This window comes from Halichoerus grypus, chromosome 1 (genome assembly GCF_964656455.1).
Source record: "Halichoerus grypus chromosome 1, mHalGry1.hap1.1, whole genome shotgun sequence".
NCBI lineage: Eukaryota > Metazoa > Chordata > Mammalia > Carnivora > Phocidae > Halichoerus > Halichoerus grypus.
Genome location: NC_135712.1, coordinates 101,872,639 through 101,888,302, shown reverse-complemented (window position 1 = coordinate 101,888,302; position 15,664 = coordinate 101,872,639). Strand labels below are relative to the sequence as shown.

Here is a 15,664-nt window from a genome sequence, read left to right as displayed (position 1 = left end):
TTCATCCCTGCTTCTATGGTAGAAAAATCTGAACTTTTGCTGTACACCTGGCCACCTAGAATAAAACTGTTTCCCAACTGCCCTCGAAACTAGGTGTGGTCACATAGTGCATTAACAATTGTGAAACCCATGTGGAAATATTACAACATCATCAACCTAGTGGCCCAATCTGGGATTTACATTCTGTGGTTAACCAAAGCAGCAATATGAAAAGTAAATGAGTTACCTAAGGAAGCCATTTTATTAACTCTTATAAAAGTTTTATAAATCACAACATAATTCACAAATAAAAACTTGAAAAATAAGAGTAATGCTCTCCATGCTATGTCATCAAGGCCATGTATAAAATAGCAACAAGATAGAAGGAACCAAGATTCTTGACCTTGTGGAGAGTCATATCAGTCTTGTACCACCTTTCAGTGATAGAGAAAAAGTTTTATCATGTTTACATTACCATCATCAACAGCTAAACCCAATAACGAACTAACACGGGGAATTAAGAGTCTTGAATGTGGAGATTGAGGTAAATGTGGATATAAGCATGCTGGAATAGTCCCAATGGTCTCTCAAGGGAGGGTGGATAATCAATTTAAATTGTAGCCTTCTTCCTGGAACTGGTCTCTTAGGTAGTTATGCAGTGTTGATGCAGTTTTGTAAGGGAGGAAGAGGCAATCTTCCTAAGAGCACATGGAACTCTGTGGGATTCCTTTTCAATCTGCTAGGAGTGTTAGGCTTTACTTCAAGGGGCAGTTTAGGAAGGGAAAGGAATTGCAGAGTTATAGAGGGAATAAATTTCACCAACCTTTTGTCCTAATTTTCCCAACCTTAAACTGTGGGCTCAATTCTTGTACTTCCTCTATATCTACACTACTGCCATGGTGGTATCACCCAGTTTCATGGCTTAATATAAATTCAAACATATTGACTACAATCTGACAACTCCCAATTTCATATCTCCAGTTCAGACTTCTGCACTGAACCTGACTTTTATATCTAACTGATTTGACAACTCATCTGAATGTCTAATAGACATCTCAAACTTGAGATCCAAATCACACCTCTGATCTTTCCTCTAACTTCGCTCCTCTCATAGCCTTACCCATCTCAGTAAATGGTAATTCCTTTCTTCTGGTTGCATGGGCCAAAAACCTTAGAATTAACACTGACTCTTCTCTCACATCCCAAATCCAACTTTTAAAAATCAAAACTTTTACGCTCTGTCTTCAGAACATCTGATTTTTGCCACCCCCACGTTATGACCCCAGTTCCAGGTGCTATCATTTGTTAACTTGAATATAATAGCCTCCTAATTGGCCTCTAACCCCTCACGATCTATACTCACCACAGCAGCCAGAGTGACTGCTTTAAAATAGATCATGGCACTTCTCTGCTCAAAACACTACAATGGTTTTCTATCTCACTCAGAGTTAAAACAAAGTTCTTGCAACAGTGTTCAAAGCTTTTATTAATCTGGACTCTTCTACTGTAATGGTTAATTTTATATGTCAACCTGGCTACACAACGGTGCCCAGTTATTTGGGCTAGTCTAAATGTTGCTGTAAATGTATTTTTTACAAGTGATTAACATTTATAATCAGTTGACTTACAGTAAAGCAGATTTCCCTACATAATGTGAGTGGGCTCCATCTAATCAGTTGAAGCCTTTATGAGCAAAGACCACAGTTTATCCTAAAGAAGAAATTCTGCCTCCAGACTGCAACACAGAAATTTTGCCTGAGTTTCCATTTTTTGGACTCAGGACTACAACATCAACTCCTCTTTCTCTAGAGAGCCCTAATATACCCTAATATTCTCTGATCCTACCTGATTCCTTTCTCTCTTCACTCAAACTTCTCCAAACACACAAACCTCTTCTTCTAACATACTGAGAATGCTCGTATTCTTTGCCTGAAATCCCTGCCCCCAGATAGCTGCATGGCTTACTCTTCTTCCCTCCTTTATATCTTTCCCCCAAAGTCACGTTCTCAGTAAAGCCTTCCCTATATACCCTATTTAAGGCCATCTGCCATACTATGCATTTTATTTACCATTCCCCTTTCTAAAATGTAAGCTTCCTAAGTGCAAGAATTTTTGTCTGTTTTGTTCATTCCTATATTCTCTGCAACTAGAACCATCCTTGTATACTCTAAAATGGAATCAGCAGTCATAGGTCATAAGTGTAGAAGTTAGAGGTATATAAGCGTACATATATAAAGATATTTAAGTGTAGAGGTTAAAGGAAGAAATAGAATAGTAGCTATCAAGGCCTTTTAAACTAGGGTAGACCTCAGTATGTTTGGGGACAAAAGAGAAGGAATCAGTGGAGAGGGATAGATTGGCAATACTATAGAAGCAGAGGATAACTAAGACAACATGGTTACCACAAAGTCATTTGATCAAGGGCACTGATAAACATATAAATTAACAGTTCACAGAAACATAAATACAGATGGTCAGTGGGCATTCAAAAACATGAAACAATGCTTAGCCTCAATTATAATTAAAGAAATGAAAACTAAAACAACTAGATACCATTTTTCTGTTATCAGAGTGGTTAAATGCAAAATACCCAGAACCCAGTGCTGGCGTATGGAGAAACAGATACTCGCATACATTACTGAAGTGCAGGTAAATTACTGCTAATGGTCATTTATTCTTTTGTTCTCCACCCCAAACCTTTGACTGCCTTTCCTATACTTGGGGAATCCCCTATCTTATGAGTCCTTTTCCCGTTACAAAAAACATTATTTCCTCTCTGGCCTTCCTTATAGCTAGACAGAGGCAAGTAGCCTAGGCTCTGCCAATCTGACACATCTGTGCTACACTTTGAGTTAGAAGCTATTGATTCAATGGAAGTATTATACAAGGAATCGACCCTGGGAAGAATTTCTAGTCATAGGAATTTATCATATACATATAAATGTACATCAAGATATATATGCAACTACATAAGCCTGTTTATTACAGAACTCTGTATAGTTCTATCAAAAACTAAATTTAAATGTTCATCATAGGGGCGCCTGGATGGCTCAGTCGTTGGGCGTCTGCCTTCAGCTTGGGTCATGATCCCAGGACCAACGACCCCGCGTCGGGCTCCCTGCTCAGCGGGAAACCTCCCTCTCCCACTCCCCCTGCTTGTGTTCCCTCTCTCACTGTGTCTCTCAGTCAAATAAATAAATAAAATCTTAAAAATAAAATAAAATAAAATAAATAAATGTTCATCATAGATTACACATTCAGGTTGTGGATATATGTGTTTATAATGTGGAACCAAAAAGCTAGAATTAGGAACTAATTTTAAGAATTAGACTTAGCATTATGGTAATTGAAATAATCCAGTCACAAAAGGACAAATACTGTATATTCCACTTATATGAAGTACTAGAGTAGTCAAATTCATAGAGACAGAAAGTAGAGTGGTGGTTGCCAGGGGCTGGGGGCAGGGATGAGGAAGAATGGGGAGTTATTCTTTAATGGGTATGGAGTTTCAGTTCTGCAAGATGAAAAGAGTTCTGTGGATAGATGGAGGTGATAGTAGTATAACAATATAAATGTATTTAATGCCACTGAACTGTACACTTTAAAATGGTTAAATGTTTTACAAAAAAAGAAAAAAAGAATTAGATTTAAAAATTAAAACTAAGAGGGGCGCCTGGGTGGCTCAGTCAGTTGAGCATCTGACTCTTGATTTCAGCTCAAGTCATTATCTCAGGGTTGTGAGATCAGCCCAAGTTTGGGTTCCTGGCTTACTGCCCCGTCTGCTTGAGATTCTCTCCCTCTCCCTCTGCTCCTCCCCCTGCTTGCACTCTCTCTTTCTCTCTCTCAAATAAATAAATAATAAAATCTTTAAAAAAAAAAGAATTAAAAGTAAGAGGCAGAAGCACTAACAAGATGAGAAAAATTTTAGGCAGGAAAGAGGGAAGGCATAACTTATCAACTTACAGATAAGAAATAGCAGACATGCCTCAGGAGTGAACAAGAATGTGAAGAATAGATAAATCAAAAGAGCTAGATCATAAGTACATTTATACCAAGTTCTGTTTGGGTCATTTGTATATTGGCTAGCCCTTGGGTATTGATATTAAAATTAACGGTTTGCTTATGACTACCCAAGGCCCTATTTTTAAAAGTGCAATTTTTATGTACAGTTTTCTAAATTGATAGTTCTGATTGGACTCCTGTGACTCTTTCCCAGGAGAGCGAGGAGGGAGAGGGAGGCAGGCAGATCTTTTCCTCAGGTTGTCCTGTCATAAAATCACTTGCAGACTAGAGCTAGGATCTCTTGCATGTCAGAGAAAAGAGAGGCAAGCTCACCATTTCCAGAGACAGATTCAAAGACATAATAAGCAAAGGAAACAGGCTTGCAAATGGCCATATTACAATTCAATTCAATTACTAAAGACCTCCAACCCCCATCCCACTCCAATGCCTCTATGCATTTGCTAAGGTATATGTATATGCTGTGGTATTTACATTTCTCTGCAGTTCTAGCCATGATTATATCTAGATCTTGCCAACCAGACTTTTAATATTATTGTTTGCTGTATTTATAATTATTTTGCAGTATGGCCTAATAAATTCTAGCCAGTAAACCATGAGATTCTCAAATCTCAAGTAAGTAGTCATTTTTAATTCATCCTTTTAATTTATCAACTAGCATAAAAGAATCACATTCAACAATATGCTAGAGTGCCGTGCAGCTATTTAAAAAATGAGATGGGAGCGCCTGGGTGGCTTAGTCCATTAAGCGGCTGCCTTCGCCTCAGGTCATGATTCCAGGGTCCTGGGATCAAATCCCGCATCAGGCTCTCTGCTCAGAGGGGAGCCTGCTTCTCCTTCTCCCTCTGCCTGCCATTCCCCCTGCTTGTGCTCTCTCTCTCTTTCTGTCAAATAAATAAATAAAATCTTTTTAAAAACATAAATAAAACAAAAATTAAAAATGAGATGAATTTGTGTGTGTTGAATCTATATGTACTGATATAGAAAGATGTCTGTAATGTCAAATGACAAAAGCAAAGTTTATGGCAGTATAATATAACACAATCCTTTTTGTGTAAATAAAAAGGAATATATATTTAAGCTAGAAGATTCTAAAACATTTTTCTGGGAAGATATGCAAGACAACAGAGACCTTTGTGAGGCTAGGTGCAGGGGGATGAGAAGGGAAGGTTTTCATTATCATTTTATGTTTCTGTACCGTTGGAAGTTTTTACCATGATTACAGTATTTTATTTATCTATACACTTATATATTTAGTACAGGATTATTTGAGTGATAGGATTATGGCCCAATTTTGTTTTCTTCTTTATGCATTTCTGTACTTGAAAAAAACTAATAAATGTTATTTTTCTCATAGGATCACCATCTCATTCTCTTCAGTCTCTACTGACTTCACCACCTTCTTACTGAAACTTTTACCTACTGATCTTCCAGATATTGTATTGTTTTCTTCCTTATATAAAATGGGTCTAATAATACCTACTTCACAGGTTGGTTATGATAATTAAATGTATGTAAAATGTCCAGTAAAGTGCCTGAAACATAGTAAGAATTAAATAATTGTCAGCTATTCATAGTGAAAATTTGTGTTTTTGTCACTCTACATATATTCAGTCTTCTTAGCTACAAAGAATTTTTCTCTTTGGAACACCCACTTCCCCACTTTTAGCCCATATGGCTTCAATGAAGCCAGCATGAGAGAGACTTAAGCCAATTAGAACATTCTATTCCCTGTGCACAGAGACTGTTTCACAGGTGGCCCAGGACTTTTATTCAAATAAATGATGGGGAAGAAAAACCTCCCTTTTTCTCAAGACAATTTAAATTAGGTTTTCTATTATCCATAATCTAGAATCCTACCTGAGATATTACTATAATTATTTCTTCTTCCTAGAGTCTAAGAATGGACATTTTCTGGTGCTATCCTCACTTTACAAACTTAAAAAACTAATCTATTTTTAGGTTTCAACCATTCATATAGCACCGTCTCTCCTATTTTCTTTCCTAAGCTATATTCTTTGCCTCTGCTGCCCACTGGATATATCTTTCCTAATCCCGACCTACATGAATAAAAGCAAACTCATTTTTCAAAACAGTCTTTCCCCAAAAAACTATTCTATTTCCTCACTTCCTATTTTTTCTGTGTTAACACAGGTGAGAATTTCAGGGCACCTGGTGGCTCAGTGGATTAAGCATCTGCCTTCAGCTCAGGTCAGATGCCAGGGTCCTGGGATTGAGCCCTGCATCGGACTCCCTGCCCAGCAGGGAGCCTGTTTCTCTCTCTCCCTCTGCTGCTCCCCCTGCTTGTACTCTCTCTCTCTGTCAAATAAATAAAATCTTAAAAAAAAAAAAGGTGAGAATTTCAATAACATTCATGTACTAATATATAATATAATGTATTTATGTACATATATGGATGCATATATGTGTAATATGTGCCTGTGTAACATGTAAAATGTATAATATGTAAGTGTATAATAACATATTATCAAGAGGAATATTCATTACTATCTGTCCTGTTCTATAGCCAATTTATTAATCTATTTTTTTTAAGATTTTATTTTTAAGTAATCTCTACACCCAATGTGGGGCTCGAACCCACAACCCTGAGATAAAGAGTTGCATGTTCCACCAACTGAGCTAGCCAGGTGCCCCAACCAATTCATTAATCTTGCACAATATTCTCTAAGTATTTATTCATTACTTATATAAATTCATGTTTATTTATTCATTTTTATTTATTAATTAATATCTAATTAATCCAAATACTTACAATTAACTAAAAACTTGATTAATATTTTTAAAGATTTACCCACAAATCTAATATCAGACTTTATGAAATGTTGAAACCACATTAGCAGACAAAAAAAATATCATGATGATGACAAAACTTAAGTATGCACTTAAAGAATTGCAAATGTGGATTTGAATTCTAATTCCAATTATTCTCTTTAAATTTATTTTTATTTCTTCTTACGTGGTACAATTTCACTTTTAAAATGTAAAAAGTGAGGGTTCTCTTCTCAGACTGCCTGAAATTACAAATAATGGTTGTTTGTAGATGATTTTGGATCAGAAAGATGAGACCTGATTATACTTTCCCAAATGACTGTAAGTTAGTCCATCCCAATCTGACCAGCTTCTTTTTATAATTAAACTCTGTTATTTTCATGAGAAGTATCCAAAATATTGGAAGGGATCAATGAAGTTTCTTTTCTTGTGATCCTAATCTCTTCTCAAATCACTTCACTTATTCTAAGCGTCCTACTTTCACTTTAGATTTAAGTCTACTCTGTAGCTGTTATAAATGTCTTTTCTACATTATACAACCTGGTTTAAGCATGTTTTGAAAATATTTGTTCCGAGTGGAGCATGGTTACGTTCAACTAAATCTAAATCCATAGGTCACTTAATTGATTTATTGAAATGACATTTCTTTCTCATCTGTCGTTAAGACCTACTGCTATTTATAGCAATCATCAAAGACAGTAAAACTAGGAATTATCTGTAACTTGTTTTTCTTTCTATCCCCTCATCACTAGTTCAGGATTCACCAACAAAGAATAGTATCTGACTGACTTTAGGTGTTTAGACTCTTAACCATTAAAATCTCCAAAAGCTATAGATTTTTTCCCCCCATGTGCCTAGATTTTTTCCATTCTACTGTGTAGGCACTTCTCCTTCCACATGGAGGACTATACACTAATAATCCAATACAGCCATGCCTGATCTAAGTCTTTTTCCTCTTTAACAAATCCCAATTAACTACCGTTATTTATTTTTTTAACCAAGTCATTCCTTAGCTCAAAATTTTTCTAATAAGTGTTTCCTCCATATCATATCTAACATCCTCAATCTGGCTTTCAAGACCCTTCATAAGCTGACTTTCTAACTTGACATCCCATTATTCATCCTTAGCACATGCCCTAGTAAGGTCAATGTTATAAACACAGTAATATCAAATGCTTAGCGTGTGTGCTAGACAATTATAAACAATCCTATGAGGCAGACACTATATACTGATTTCATAATAAATATTCTCAGATTGATAAATTGAGTAAACTGTCCAAGCATGTAGCTAAAAAAATGATGGGATTTGGGATTTTGTTATGTTACATCTTTCTACTACATTGTCTCCGTGACTCTTTTATACCACTCAATTTGGTCTAGTCTTTGCTTTTTTCATGGTTGATAATCTCTCCGACTCAGGTTTTGTAGTGTTTTACAAACTTTGAAAATTCAAGATTCCAGAAGCTTTCAAAGAGAATCACTACATTTTCTTGATATGCCTACCAGCCAAAAAATTTTTTTCATTGAGTTTTACTGTCTGTAGTTTGTCTTATGAAAACAATAATTTTTTTTCAACTTTAAAAATAAAGGTTATTATTGGTTGATGTGCATTAAAGAGGGCACTTGATGTAATGAGCACTTGGTGTTATATGAAACTGATGAATCACTAGATTCTGCCCCTGAAACTAATAATACACTATATGTTAACTAACTTGAATTTAAATAAAAATAAATAAATGTGTATTATAGTACCGAGTCAATGTTCCTGCAAACCACACCAGTCTCTGAACCTCACCGAATTCTTACAGTTGGCAGGGAGTGTCCTCTACACCCCTCTCGAGAATCACTGAACCTGACTTTATGCTCCTGAGGCAAGACTCATACTACTTACTTAGAATGGCAATGTAAATTCATTTATAAAGCAGATTTATCGGTGCTTTACTATGACAGGCCCTAGGTATGCAAAGGTTAAAGGGGGAAAAAAGGCTCCCACTTCTCAATGTCAACTACGTAAGTGTCGCTGAATAAATACTTATTGGAGGTAGTCAAATCAACCAGTGGTTAACATAATAGCGGATGAGGACCACATTTGAGAATGTAATCAAAGTTCTGGGAAAATTAACTCCCCAGAAAAATGCACAAACACACAGAATTCCGTTTACAGTTTCAGCGGGGAATGGGAGGAGTATTAGGAACTCCACTGAATCTCAATCACCTTACCACCAGGATCACTCACTCCAGGGTAAAAATCGACTAACAAAACTAAGTTCTCTTGGAACAGAAATACTTGCTTAATAATCCTGACTATGCCTCGCACAGTGCAACGTATTCAAAAGTTACTTAAATATTTTCCGATCGATAATTTTCTCATGAAGATAACCAGATGACATCGACAAATCATTTCTTCCATTATGGAATCTTTCAAACAAATTATTTTGAAAGCTCAAAATCCCCTTCCACTAGTGACACTAACGACCTAACACCAATAAATTCGAAATTATTTTGCTATTCACATATAGACTATACAATCATTCACCAATCGAGGTTTTCTGTTCTTGTCTTTCTACTACTTCCAAACTCAGGGCTTCCTGCTTCGCATCCCAACAGCTACGTCCAGAGCCCCACTGCCTCCAAGGAGATGGAAAATAACTGATGCCGCATACACTATAAAAGCAGGTAAGGTGGGGTCCATTGATGGCCACAATTTCCAAACCCTTTCCTCACCACATCCAGAGGTGAAGAGTTTTACCTTAAATTCCAGGATAGCAGTGGCGATTGCTCCCACAGAGCTAGGACCAGTTACCAAGAAACCTCCCGACCTCCCTGTCACCATAGTGACTTCTACGAGCTACGCACCCTCCCTCTTCTCGCGATACTTCCCCGCCGCGGTCACCCGAGCCCGCCCTCTCTTTAAGGGACGTTAGTGGACGACTGAGCCCTCCTCCAGCTGTGGGTGGAGCCCTACTGGTTTTTTTCCTCTTGTTCAACACTCTCCAGATTGGGGTTTTTTAATATAAGAGTACTGTTGCCATAGGTCTCAGACAAAACAGTGCTTTGGTCTGCCTTTTCACTTAATATAAACCTGCCCGGCCGCCAGTGTCCCGCCAGGAGTTCGCGCATGCGTGTAAGCGGCCAGAAGATGGCGGTGGTAATCGCCGCATTTTTTTCAAATTAGTGGTTCCCAGAAAGCATTGCGCGCATTTGTAACGAATTTCCGTTCGAGTTTGTATTTTAGGCGCCATTTTCGAGTGAAGGACCCGGAGCCGAAACACCGGTAGGAGCGGGGGTGCTGTACAACGGTTTCCAGCTTTGGTGTGAGTGGACTGCCCCGCAGGTAAAGTACTTCTTTTCCTGATCAGGTTGTCACACTCTTACTTCCTGCTCCGTCTGCGGGCGCCTGGAAAGTAGAGGCCTTGAGCTGGAGCAGCCGAAGTCCGCTCTGGGCTGAGGCTGCCGCCGGGAGATTTGTTTCGCTGTCACCCCTCCCCCCTCGGCCGCCTCCCGGCAGTCGGGACTCCCGCGCGCTTCTCGCGGGCGCCACTTCTCTGAGCTACTTAAGCGTCTCTCGGCGGGGGTGCGGGGGACGCAGACTCTAAGCCTCACGGATCTCTTCTCAGAAATCCCGGTCTCTGTCGGGGAAAGGGCGTCTCCCTGCCCCGGCCCCCTGACCTTCTCTCTTCTCCCAAAGGACTAATCACCGGGTCTGAGCCCTTACTGGTGACCTTTTGTAGTTTATTGTCCCAACGAGATTCCGCAACGGGCCCCGGAGGGACAAACCCCGCCACCCCAAGATGATTGAACTGGAGCAGGCGCTGCCTATGTCTGATTTGGAAGTCGACCCCAGTCTCCGGCCGCCTTTCCGGGTCGGACGGTAGCGAGGAGACCTGGAAGCCTCGGGGCCGTCAACGGCGCCAAAGCTAAATGGCGGGGAAAGTGGGCGGCGAGTCGCCCGTTAGTCTTACTAGCTACTCTAGGAAGAGTTGATAGTCCCCCAAACCTAAAGCTAATAGAACTCTTCTCACAAAGTCTGTGCGCTTGCTTCCCTAACCCCAGCAGCGTGGGAATGTCAGTAAATGCCGGCGTATAGGAATTATTTCGTTAGGAAGTTAAAGGATAAGATTCTTAAACTCTTCTGTGGGAGGACGGGGGTGGGGGGTGGGCATTAAGAAAATAAAAAGAACTTAAGCCGTTCTGTCCTTGCTTGATAACCAGGCACGTCTAGGTTTTCCCACTTGCTTAGGACTTAAAACGAATCCCGCCTTTTTGGCACTTGGGTTTTTTGTGCCTTTTTTACTGAGACCCGCTGGCGTCGAGCGGCGTTTTGTAAACGGGGCTCTCGGAAACGGGCGGACAGTTTTTCCCCGAGTGGGATGGGATGGGGTAGGGGCCGAACCCCCCGTCCGACGCGGGCGCCGGCGGCGAATGTACGGGTGTACCGTCCTGCGGCCCGGCGGGCTGACTTGCTCCTGGCTCTCCCCCGGCCCCAGCGACCATGCCCCGTAAAGGCACCCAACCTTCCACCGCCCGGCGCAGAAGGGAAGAGCCGCCGCAGTCCCCGGACGGCACCAGCAGCGACGCGGAGCCGGAACCCCCGCCCGGCCGCGCGGGCAGCCCGGCCCCTGCTACCGCAGGTGAGTACCACGCTGCGACTCCGCAGGAAAACGCGCTGGGACACCAGGGTGGGTCCGCTCCCAACCCGGGACTGGCTGGTGTTTGGGGTCGCGGAGGTGAGGGGCTGCGGCGTTGACGTCTGTAGGTCGCGTGTCGGTCCCGTAGAGCAGCTCAAGAAAGCGATTTGGCAATTTTCAGAGATCGGAGTCTTCGTGCAATTTCGGTGTAACGGTGCTGGAGGGGATTGGGGCAAGTACGTGGCTACAGTTATGAATTTGTTTGTGGCCTTGTATTTCTGCGGAAGTCGGCATGGTCAGCCAATAGCTAGTGGACTGTTTTTTAGACAGAATTAACATGATTGTGTCTTAAAAGTTGCTTGGCCCTAATTTAACTTCCCTGGTCTTAAATTGCGTTTAAAGAGATGATGATAATTTACTCGAAACTACCGTAGCTTTTGTGAGTACAGGAATTGGGTGACATTAGGATGCCCCTGTGACAGGGTCGCTGGAGCTCTTGAGTGTCCAAAGTTAAGGTTCCAGGTGCTCAGAGATACGGAGAAAGTTAGATCTAGAGCCTTAGGATTTATCCACCTGTTTAGGCGAGGAGCAGAGAATCAGGTTGTTGTGGTTTTCCCAGACTTGCTTTATGTTGTAGTGTTTTGACTTCTAAGAGAGAAATTTTTGTAGGATTTTGTTACTGGTGGTCCTTTCTTTTAAGAATTTCTTTCTTTATAAAACGAAGCTGAAAGATTTTCATTTCTCCTGAGTTTGGGATAATACATTTAAGTGGAAAATAAGGATTCCTAGGTTTCGTAAATAACATTTCTCCAAAGATTAGCAGGCAGTAGTTCTACGAACTAATTGCACTAATGCAGGCTTTTCCCCCCTTGCTTTCCCTTTCCTTTGACTGACTTAGGGACACCAAGTGAGGAAATTGATAATAGAAGTTTAGAAGAGATTTTGAATAGCATCCCTCCTCCCCCGCCTCCAGCAATGGCCAATGAAGCTGGAGCTCCTCGGCTTATGATAACTCATATTGTAAACCAGAACTTCAAATCCTATGCTGGGGAAAAAATTCTGGGACCTTTTCATAAGGTATTTGACTATTTTAAATAACTATTATAGGGTAATGTGTTTTTATTACAAGATATTTCAATTTTATCATGTTTATCCTGATTGATAACACATGGTATGTTTCCTGTGTTTTAGACAACTGAAATTAGTTTTTGTTTATCCTGGTTATCTTTGGTACCTCTTTAGCTGTTAAGTTTTCCCTCACTGAGTAGAATTGGTGAGTCTTTTGTTTGAAGAAGTATTTTCTCTATTAGAATGAATTTTGTAAAGTGAGTTGGAATTAGAATATGGTCTTATTTAAAGTGTTGAAGCTTGTGATAAAGGAGAACATGATGTAAGAAAACAAGTTGAAATGAAACCTTTTAAATACTTAATAGTTTTGCTGCAAGTAAAAAAGGCAAGAGGTTTAAATTAAAATAAGTTGTATAGTATGACCTTTTTAAACTTTACTTTAAATTTTTTTTTTCTGTTCTTTTTATGCAGCGCTTTTCCTGTATTATTGGGCCAAATGGCAGTGGTAAATCCAATGTTATTGATTCTATGCTTTTTGTGTTTGGCTATCGAGCACAAAAAATAAGATCTAAAAAACTTTCGGTACTAATACACAATTCTGATGAACACAAGGACATTCAGAGTTGTACTGTAGAAGTTCATTTTCAGAAGATAATTGATAAGGTAAGGGACTTTGGAGTATTTAGTTATTTGCAACTTCAAGTACGGAACACAGGATTTCCATACATTGCGCATTTATTATTTTTGGCTTAAATTGCCTTTTAGAAATCAATGTATGTTTAAAGCAGAACAGATAACTGATTTTATTAGCTCCCAGATACTGATTTCATTACCTCCAAAACCGTATTTTCTTTTTGAGTAGTGGTGGTAGCAGCCGTTAAACTTAAAATATTAAAATTTTTAGCCAGGGGAATGAATTATAAGTAGCTCATAGTAGTATTTACTTTTCAGAATAAAACATTGAGCAATTTTAGTATCCTGAGTAGTAACTAGGCATTCTTTCACTATAAATTTTGGGTTCATTTTTAAAGTTCTGTTTTTATTGCTTTCAGATAAATTACTTAAATTTGAAAATGTAACAGATGACTAATTTTATCATCTCCATTATTTTAATTCACATTAATGTTATTAGTAATAACATACTAATGTAATATGTGTGTGTGTAATATAAAAGAGCTCTGCTTCAGTTTAAACTATCCTTTGTAAATAAAACTACCCTTTTAAAACAGAGAAAAGGTGAAGTTAATATGTTTGTTTTCTAGAAAAAGAAACAATTTTAGGTAAAATGTCTACTTAGATTATTTACATGGTTCTGTTGGTACTGGTTTTTTTCTTGTCTGTTGAATAGCTAACTTTGGAAATTCATGGCTTAAAAATGACCGGTTGGAACCTAAAAATATAGAAAACTCCATAATGAAGCAAGGATGTGACTTGGCTTGTTTTTTAGATTTTTTTTTTAATATGAAGGGCTTTAATTAAATTTACATGGTGGCATCTATTTTAATTTTGTTTCTTAGTGCTTTTCTATTGTACAGTTAAGGTTGGAAAATGATTGCCAGTAAATTAGGTTTGATTTCTTTGCTTATTATAATTATGTTTGATTCGTATAAATTTTAAAAGCCATAATTTTGAAATGGCAAAGCTTTTAAGGGAAAGCCAGTTTTAATATTAAAGTATTTTTATACTTCATTTTTTAAAATCCGTTTGATTTTTTAGAAATTGGGGGAATGTAGTTATCAGTTCTTTGCACTTCTTTATACTTTCCATTAATGGCATATTGTTTACCAAAAAAAAAAAGAGAGAAAGAAAGAAAAAAACTAAGCCATGTTACGCCATTACTACCTTCCTTTCCTTGGATCATCTCTTGCAGCTTTTTAAAATGGACTAGTAATTTAATCTGTCAACATGGTTTAATAATTTGGGTGAGTTTGTTTCAGATATGGTGAGATTCTTATCCCACTTCAAATGCTCTTTTCTCAGTCAAATATATTTTTAGACTTGTTTGGAGGTGGGTTTTTTGTTTTGTTTCTGTTTGTTTGGCTTTTTGGTTTTTGTGATCTACGAGGAAGGGATCAAAACTTGGAAAGTATTCTTTGCTAAAAGGGTTATTTCTGAGAACTATTGCCAGTTTATATGCATGTTCGATTGAAGTTTTTAATACATAGAATTTGTTGGAATATGAAGAGAGTGAAATCTGGTGCAGACCTGTGACTTAGTACCAACAATTGTTTTCTGGTTTTGTTTTTCCGCAAAACAGGAAGGGGATGATTATGAAGTCATTCCTAACAGTAACTTCTATGTATCCAGAACTGCCTACAGAGATAATACTTCTGTCTATCACATAAGTGGGAAAAAGACAACGTTTAAGGATGTTGGAAATCTTCTTCGAAGCCATGGAATTGACCTAGACCATAATAGGTTTTTAATCTTGCAAGTAAGTTTATTAGACTTCAGAGATTCTCTTATTTTTCTTACTTTTTTTTTTCCAATAAAGTTGAGGGGTTTCCCCCTGTTGGATGAATCCTGTATTATTGAGGCCTTAAAGTACTGTAGCAGCACATCATGGTTTACATACTACAGTCAAGATGCGAATCATTATTTGCTGCTCTAGAAATTTAAGGAAATTCATTCAAAACTATTTTCACCATAAGATGCTCGTTTATGTTTGGATGGACTGGCATACTTGTTCCGCTCTAGCAGCACGTAAATATTGGCGTAGTGAAATAAATATTAAACACCAATATTATTGTGCTGCTTTAGCGTGACAGGGATATAACAGCTATTTATTGTTACTGTTTGTGTTTTCCTTTAAGATAATATTTTAAATGAGATTCATTATTTTTTAATAGTCCTTTACTTTTGTTCTTACTCTCATCTGTATTAATATTAAATAGCATAAAAACGAAAGGAATTCTTAGTCCTTTACTTTTATTCTTATTCTCATCTGTATTAATATTAAATAGCACAAAAACGAAAAGAACTCTGTACACTTGGTGTTTGACAATTTTACTTGAGTGCCTTACTAATTTTTTTTTTTTTTTTAAACACTTAGTGTGGTTAACTAAAAGTTTACCAAGCTGGGTTTTGTTTTGGCTAGAATGGCCTACTTGAACCACTAAATATTGGAAGATCAGAAAGTAACTCATATGTCATTCTGAAGTATCACAGCTCTTGAAGTC

The 15,664-nt window shown here is 38.3% G+C and overlaps 2 protein-coding genes across 4 annotated transcripts in view; one reads left to right on the top strand and one right to left on the bottom strand.

Moving 5' to 3' along the window:
* IFT80 (intraflagellar transport 80) overlaps positions 1-9,663 on the bottom strand; it is a 120,265-nt gene extending 110,602 nt beyond the window's left edge. Inside the window, exon 1 of one of the 3 annotated variants that reach the window (XM_078069937.1) lies at positions 9,539-9,663. The gene's annotated coding sequence lies outside the window, so the exon portion shown is untranslated. The remainder of the gene's footprint in view (positions 1-9,538) is intronic. The other 2 variants (XM_078069938.1, XM_078069939.1) reach the window with 2 other exon arrangements.
* Positions 9,664-9,978: 315 nt separating this feature from the next.
* The window catches only part of SMC4 (structural maintenance of chromosomes 4), a 39,334-nt gene continuing 33,648 nt past the window's right edge, over positions 9,979-15,664 (top strand). The window contains exons 1-5 of the mRNA XM_036117227.2: positions 9,979-10,123; positions 11,277-11,420; positions 12,316-12,494; positions 12,957-13,148; positions 14,743-14,919. Of these exons, the coding sequence (XP_035973120.2) occupies positions 11,282-11,420; positions 12,316-12,494; positions 12,957-13,148; positions 14,743-14,919 (687 nt within the window). The 5' untranslated portion in view covers positions 9,979-10,123; positions 11,277-11,281. The remainder of the gene's footprint in view (positions 10,124-11,276; positions 11,421-12,315; positions 12,495-12,956; positions 13,149-14,742; positions 14,920-15,664) is intronic.